The sequence below is a fragment of the Crinia signifera genome, chromosome 4 (genome assembly GCF_055691185.1).
Source record: "Crinia signifera chromosome 4, ASM5569118v1, whole genome shotgun sequence".
Classification (NCBI taxonomy): domain Eukaryota; kingdom Metazoa; phylum Chordata; class Amphibia; order Anura; family Myobatrachidae; genus Crinia; species Crinia signifera.
The window spans coordinates 172159511-172167807 of record NC_139220.1 but is presented as its reverse complement, the minus strand read 5'-3'; the positions used below and the strand labels follow the sequence as shown (position 1 = coordinate 172167807).

Here is an 8297-nt window from a genome sequence, read left to right as displayed (position 1 = left end):
AGTATAGAGCAGAAGATCCATGCCACCGGCCCGGATCAAACACATGGTAAGGCACCGCCACCCTCACTGCCAGGTTAAATATATATCTCCTACACTAATCTAACTACCTGTTACAGACAGAGGAGACAGGAAAAAAGACTATGGTCAGAGGGGAGGTGCTAGGCTATATAGCATATGGAAGAGGAGGAGTCTGGTCCTAGGGGAAAAAAAAAACTACCTTTCTAATTGAGAGAGAGAGAGAGGGATGAACCTAATGTAATGGCTGCCATGAAGTATGAAGGAGAAAGATAGTTATGAGAAATGCAACATTATTTAAGAGTCATTCTTAGCCAAAGTATAAACAAGGTGGGCCACCTCCAACACCAGCCAGTGAGCCACTGAAGAGTTGGGAAGATCTTATTATAGGTGTGGTAGGATTTAGTAGCTGTTAAAACGGTTGTGTCTGTTCTTAGAAATCAAATGCAGATTTCAATATTCAGCTAACAAGATATACATTTTTTCCTTTTATTTGAATTCAGTACATAGTCTATTTTTACAGTAACAATATTATTTGGTTATTGTTGGGTGGCAGAGCTAGTTAGCATTACTTCCTCACAGAACTGATGTCACGGGTTAGATTCCCACCTTGGCATCAGCTTTGTGGCATTTGTATATTCTCCACATGCTTGTGAGGGTTTCCGCCAGGCACTCCAGTTCCTCCCACAATTTACAAATACCCTGGCAGGTTAATTGGCCGCCAACAAAATTAACTTTAACACACACACACACACACACACACACACACACACACACACACACTCTCTTGTCTTAGGATATCTGAGTTATCAGGTTCTTCAAACACTATTATTGTTAGGCTAGGCATAGACTGAGGCTTCGTCAGACAACTGGTGAAAAAAAAATAAAAAAAAAATAAATAAAACCTATTTACAGTTATTTACCGTATATACTCGAGTATAAGTCGACCCGAATATAAGCCGAGGCACCTAATTTTACAACAAAAAAAAAAAACTGGGAAAACTTATTGACTCAAGTGGGACCCTCACTCGACTATAAGCCGAGGGGGGCTTTTTCAGCATAAAAAAAAAAAATGTTCTGAAAAAGTAGGCTTCTACTCGAGTATATATGGTATATAGCGCACACAGTCTGCAGCACTTTAAAGAATATTTGAACATCCACTTCAGTCCCTGTCCCAGTGGCGCAATGTATTGAGTCCATGCATCGGTAAACATACAAAAAAATAAGCCTGTTTAACTTTAATGGAAGGTTAACAGTCTGCATACTCCACAGGTTAAAAAAAAAAAAAAATTACAATAGATTTCAAAATGTACATGAAATTGGCTCCATGAAAAGTAGTGTGCATTTGGAAGGTACAGTTTTATTGGCTTTCATATTTAATTTACATGAAAACAGTAGACTGGTTACATTGAAATAAAAACAAGTGTTAGACCATCACATTCCACATACATTTTCAGGAATGTAAGACCTAGAAAGGATAATTTCAGTAATAGGGCACGTAACGTTCCAATACTTCAGACATTTGATGCAAATATTTGTAAAGAAATGTCTAAACCGTGTAGATCAACAAAATATATTCTATAAAAAGTTATTTAAAAACACTAAAGATTAAATAAATCTGAAATTTCAACACACATACAGGCCTTGCATTAATTCTCGTTTTATAGAAATATATTTATATAAATTATGAAAAGGCATATGTAAAATAAAAAAAACAGGAAGGCTCATTTGTGTTAGGAGATTAATACTGCAAAAACCTCATCATCCATATAACCTAAACAGAGGCCAGACACCCATGATCGAACAGTCTCCTTGGCCAATGTACCCTATGGTATGGCTATGTTGAGGCATATGTTTTGTCTATTGCTACAGAAAGGTTGTCCGAGAGCCACAGGTTGTCCCCCCCCCCCAATGTTTGCAGTGTTAAGAAATAAAAGGTTTAGCAAACAAAACAAAAAAAAACACCACATTATGTACAGACGATGTTCAGTGCGAGTTTACAACAGTATCTAAACAAGATAGATATAATAAAAGACAATGCAGTTCACATATAAAACTATAAGGAAGGTAGCTTTATATTTGACATTTGTTTTATGGTACTTATGTTAGTTGGGCGCCCACTAAGCTATTTGCTTAGTTTTCCACGTCCCCTCGCTACGCTTCGGGCTTGGTGGCTCGCCACACTATATAAAATCAAATCCATGCAGACATGGATAGTGGGGGTATGAGCGTAGTAACTGTAGTGGGTGCCCAACATACATAAGTACCTAATGTTTTATTTTTAGGAGCCTTAAAATAAACAAAAATATACACATGATGTAGGGGGGAAAAAAAACCCTTAATTTAAATATATATTTTTAGGAATTCAAAAGGATTTTGAAAGTCATAGCTCTAAATCAAACACTGCATGAATATAGGTACAAGTATTTCAATCTGCAGAACCTGTCTGCAAGGAAAAGGGTCCTCTTGCAAAAGGTTTAGGGTGAATGTGCATGTCGCCACATATAGGGCTTGCAGTCAAGATAGTTTTCTATTTTCTCTGACTTTGATAAGTATACTGTATTTTAAATTAATAAAAACACAACCAAACTGAGTGCATACACTAACACATGCATTCCAGTTCAGTACTGGTGCATTCCATTTAAAATGCATTTGAATACCATCTACATAGATCGAAGATCTTAAAGGATTAAAACAGATCACAGGTGCACTTACATCTATGGTCTTATTTTCAGGGGATGTACCTAAAATGAATTAACAAGAGGCAAAATGTATAGCATACGTCAGATCAGGTTTGTGTGCCAAACAGTCATGCAGGAGCAGTTATTACTCAATTTAAAAAAAAAAGTTAACTAAAACTATGACAATAGAAAAAACCCTTTTCCATTCATGTACATTTAAGAAAGCTAAAAAGGCAAGTTAGGTGTAAATAAAAGTAAAAATAGAATACCAAACAAAATAAAATTTATTAAAAAAAAAAAAATTATGATTCCAAAACGTGACAATTTACAGACAGATTAACACAGAACAATGCTAACATTCACATAGAGCAAAATTTTCAAATACACAATTCTAGATTTTGATAATTGCTGTAGTACCCCATCATAGGTAGTCACTTTTTTGTATGTATAAAATGTAAAATTTATCATAATCTATTAATTTGCAAAGCACATGTTAAAGGCTTGTCCATTCTGGGAAAATATCCTCTATATTAAAATAAGTGATCCCATGAACTCATTACTTGAAATGTAAAGCAACCACGGGTAATTTAATAGTAGTATATGGAAAAGTGTACTTTTTTTTTTTATTAGGTCAAGGACAGCACTGTTTATAGAAGAGCAAACTACTCCAAGCAAAAAAAAATCCTTTTCTATAACTTGCCTGTTTGGCTTGCAATGGAGAACTCCATAGAATGAGCTTTTTACAATGACGACATTTACTGGCCCGTTTTACTGTATTCGCTCCAACAATGTAAATCAAATTTCTATGCATCTAAAAGGGTCTACAATTGATGTTTTGGGTGATTTCCAAGATCAAATTACTAGATTCATACATCAGATTCATTGACTGCATGATATTTCAGATATTAAAATTTGTAGATTTCCAAAATGTCTACTTTTAATGTCTATTTTGTAAAATGATCTTTCTCAAAGCTTTCCCCTTTATGCATTGGGTAGTAGAATATAGCGGATATCAGAACTAATTTGAAGAGATAGAGAGAGATAGAGTTATACGGCCTACACACATGCCGATATGAAGGCATTTTCTAAGTAATTTTGCTTAGTTTGGCCAAGTTGCTTAGCAAATGCCCTCACATCGGTGTATGTGTGGGGGCTAGATCGGCAGCCGTGCGCGTCTTTATCGCTGGCCGAGATTGATGGACAGTGTCCATCAATCTCGGCATCGGCAGTGTTCACCCACCGGAGAACACTGGCGCTGTCTGCTCGCTTAGCACACAGAGCTGACAGCTCTGTGTGCTATGCGATAGCGGCGCAGCACAGCCCGACCTAGCATAGCTAGGTAGCCCTGCACACATCGCTATGTGTGTAGGGCCCATTAGAGAGATATATATTTATTTTTTTTACACTTTTTTTTTATATAAACAATTGTGAGCGACGCTAGCAATTTTTTTTTACCAGATCTTATAACTATATCACAGATGTTGGCACTCAAAGGGTTCAACATACACCTGCTTTCATAGTTAATCTTACCTTAAATTGCACGGTGCATGCTCACAAGAGTACACAGAGTAATATTCAATTTGGACCCACAAATCTTTACGACCAAAGAGAAACATGGCATGGGGGATACTAGTTCTCTCATAGGCAAATCTCAAGACAGACGTGCTTGGACAAATGCAGCCCATGCAAATGGTACATCTTTAGTACCTTCAATAGGGCAGATGCAAAATATACCCCCATTTTACTTTAGGATGCTTACCTCTACCCTGTATGGATTTTTTTTAACTAATCCCATTTTGTAAAATTAAAGACCATTTGCTTCTATACTTGCAGCTAATAAGTCAAAATTATAGCCTGTGTATCACTAATACAGTGTACTTTAAAATGTAGAAATAGTTTTGAAAACATAACATTTTATAGAAATTACATTAAATCACTAGCTGTAAAAATCGTGCCCCCCATTATACCTAGATGATAAAAATCAGTCAAGAAATATTTTTCCCACCATCACATACATATAGTCCTGCATTTTAAGTATTACTAAAGTAACAATCTGCATGTAAAGTGTGTTTATGTAGAGGACTTCAAAAAGCCAAGCAGCCAATCAACTGCATTGATCCTTTTGAATGCATGGTGTCTACTCAAACAAACTACAATCATCCAAGAGAAATATTCTAAGAACTTATCCTGAACCACTGAAGCCCTAAACCACAGGACCATCATGTTTTACATTTGGCTAAATTCTTTCACCTAAATTATGTCAAGGTCTATTTAATAAAGTGTGTGTTTGTTTTTTATAAAGTGGGAGCTGTTGCCCAAAACAAACCAATTGGATTCGACTTAACATTTATTGAGTTGCTTCTAGAATATAAGGTCTACAACCTGGTTGGTTGCCATGTCCAACAGCTTAACTTCTTAAAAAAAAAAAAAACCTGCACCTTTGGAAATCTACCTCAATGTCTATTGGAATCCTTTGTAGAATATTTGGCTGTACAAGACAACTGTATTGGACAGTTAGTCTGTGGCTTTTCTGGAACCACAACCCAATATGAAGACAATAAAAATTATTGGGAAAAAAAATCTATATTAAGACAATGCGCAGTAGGCCACTGATTAAACCAATGTGATCTTACGTAATTTACTATGTGCAGTATATGTAGGAACTTATCTAAGCTTAAACCTTGCACTATTGCTGTATGTACATATGAAGCACAGTGTATTTGATAAAACACAATATTTACATAATTAAATTACATTTGCCATAAAGGTTGTAATTTCCTTTCAAAAGAAACACTTTGAGAATAGTGTTCTATAGAAGGCAAATAAAAATATGTATCTAGCCGCTTTCGTTTATAAAATAGATCTAAATGAGATGATAGAAATATATAAACTTGGATTTATCAGTGAAATAAACAGTATTATCTAGGATTTCCAAGCAGTTTTGTAAATCTGTACTTGTGAAACAGTGCTCCAGTACAGACATGGAACCATTTAAAATGACATTTTACAGTTTTTGCTTATTGGGAGGAGGAAGTCTGTCACCCTAATATGTGCTGCAGACCACCAAAATGCTAATGATATTGGTATGGAAGTCAAAACATTAAAAAGGGGACTGACAAAACCCAGCATAAAAATAAAATGGCAACACAGAAATAACCACACTGTTTTGTACAAATAAAGATTTACATATAAATGATTCACTACAGAATCTAGTGCAGCTCTTCTTCAAGCTCTCTGTTCTTCAGCCCAGCATTGCTTCTTACGTCATCAAATGAGTAGCATGTAATTATCTTGCCATTCCTAAAGACTGTGTGGAGAAGGTCCTGCATAAAAACAGCACTATTAGGAGGCAATCTTCAACGGGATTTAATTGGATAATCACTTTGAATAAATAAAAACAGGAACTCCTACAATAACTAATCTGGTATCTATTTGTAAGCAATAATGCAGCTTACAAATAAAAATATCAAATCATTGGTGCTGCAAGGCTAACCACTTCTGCAATCTGGTTGCTTGGCACAATTGAAGAATGGACGTTTCTATTAACCCTTTAAGTGCCAACATCTGTGACATATGTAAAATATCTGCAACAAAATGCCAACATGTGAGAGATCCGTACAAAAAAGTCAGCACTACTCACATTTGGTATTTAAATAAAAAAAATAAAATAATATTTCCTATATTAAAAAAAATAAAAAATAAATAAAAACTAATTACAGGTCATTATGATGAATAAAAAAATGTTTGCTTGCCAATTTTCACACCAATTTTGACAAATTCACTTGGCACTCAAAGGGTTAAATGGGGCCGGTCATGAGAAAGTGATTAAACTGCACAGGGACTGATAAATTCATGTGCGTAAGTGGCAGAAGGTATCAACCGGCTTTAATTTGCCCTTTAGTGCGGATAATCAGTCAGCAAATGTACTTTAAAGAGCAACCGCACAGGTTTTATTGACCATCTTCAATTGTGTTTGTAATGTAATTGTAGGTTTCCGATGTAAATTCTCTTCTGCTGCGCTATCCCTAGCCCGTTTGTCACTTTCCAATATGAGGATATGGAAATGTTTTTTTATTTAGGGCCAGTCCAGTCCCCGTTATATTTGCTTCAGGGTCAGATTGTACAGTGGCCTTGCGCGCAGAGCCACACACACACACACCCCTTCAGTGACTATCAGTTGCCAAAGGCTTTCCTGCAGGTAGGGGGGCGGGCATCTGGAGAAGGGGTTGGGTGACACGCCGTGCATTTTATAAGCATCCCCATGAAAGTATAACTTCCATCCTGGGGGTGAAAAAAAAAAAAAAAAAAAGCCCTTCATAGAATCGTTGATTAAATTATATTGATAGAATTATCGTAACTTACCGGCCCATATTCCTCCTGATCACCTTTCCCTTCTTCAAGGGTCACATATTCATTTCCTGGTGTTCTGTGAAGGGACAACCGTCCTTTCTTTGACCTTTTGTTTGGATCAGCTACAGGGTCTTTAAAGACATTTACCTGCAGGGGAAAAAAAAATTACATTACAGAAGTTTACATAAAAATGAAGAGTAGAAAAGCCTAGTACATGCTAATGTAGTATACTGCAGCACTTTCTTTTTCATACCCCAAGGCCGTTGGTCACCACATAGCTGCATTTAAAGGAGCAGTTTAAAAGGTCCCTGGTAAGTTTCTGTAGCAGAGCTCCTCCAGAGCCAAACGCTATATTCTCAATGCTCCACTTATGTTTCTTCATTCCTTCTACAATCTTAAAAAACAAAACAAAAAAAAAGGGGGTTAGACCAACAAGACAAAGGATACCAATATTGCAGTGGGAAGAACATTACGGATTGATTATTCTTGAAAACCAGAGTTATGGATAAAACATATCAAGTACATACAAAATAAAAAAATGTACCAAATGCTCACCTCCTGTAGAGTGTTTATATCCACGCCATCTCCCTGTATTACTCGAATGTAAGGGGGCAAAAGTTTGTAACCTCTTGAGTTTTCTGCAAAAGGAAACTTCTTTCCTAAAATTTCTAGCACCTGAAACATACAAAATTACATTGCAAGAAAACTTACACCACACAAAGTGCTCAGTAGACTGTAAACATATTAGGGAATAACTACTTTATACAAAAAAAATAATTTTAGGTGTCCTGGGCAACAAACAGGAAGATTTCTTACCTTTAAAACTGTATCAAGAGGATCTCCAGAATCTGGTCGTATTATCAAAGGAGCATCGGGACTTCTTGATTCAATTAAACTCCTTAAATCTTCTCCCCAGATTTTCTCACAGGCATTGTAGATATCATAACTATCACTGACTATAGAAACAGGTACTGAAGAAAACTGTTTTACAATATGTTCAAAAGCATCCCTCTCGTGGTCTTTTCCCCAGGCAGTTATCGTACTGAAATCATAAAAGACTAATGTGAGGGAACAATGCAACACACACATATAGTAATCTCCAAGCTACAATAATTGCAGGAAACAGAACTGGGCACATTGGAATAAATCAGAAAAGTAAAATTGAACAGTGACATTTTGGAGATCTTTCTTGACCAAACTTGTCACCTACTGCTTTTAATGCGCACACCTTGTTATATTTGGCAACTGTAT

At 36.1% G+C, this 8297-nt stretch overlaps 1 protein-coding gene across 1 annotated transcript in view; it reads right to left on the bottom strand.

The window, feature by feature from the left end:
• Window positions 1–1355: 1355 nt before the first annotated feature.
• The window catches only part of NAMPT (nicotinamide phosphoribosyltransferase), a 45498-nt gene continuing 38556 nt past the window's right edge, over window positions 1356–8297 (bottom strand). Inside the window, exons 7-11 of the mRNA XM_083182985.1 lie at window positions 7863–8088; window positions 7602–7721; window positions 7300–7440; window positions 7059–7193; window positions 1356–6019 (exon numbers count right to left, since the gene is read on the bottom strand). Of these exons, the coding sequence (XP_083039111.1) occupies window positions 5906–6019; window positions 7059–7193; window positions 7300–7440; window positions 7602–7721; window positions 7863–8088 (736 nt within the window). The 3' untranslated portion in view covers window positions 1356–5905. The remainder of the gene's footprint in view (window positions 6020–7058; window positions 7194–7299; window positions 7441–7601; window positions 7722–7862; window positions 8089–8297) is intronic.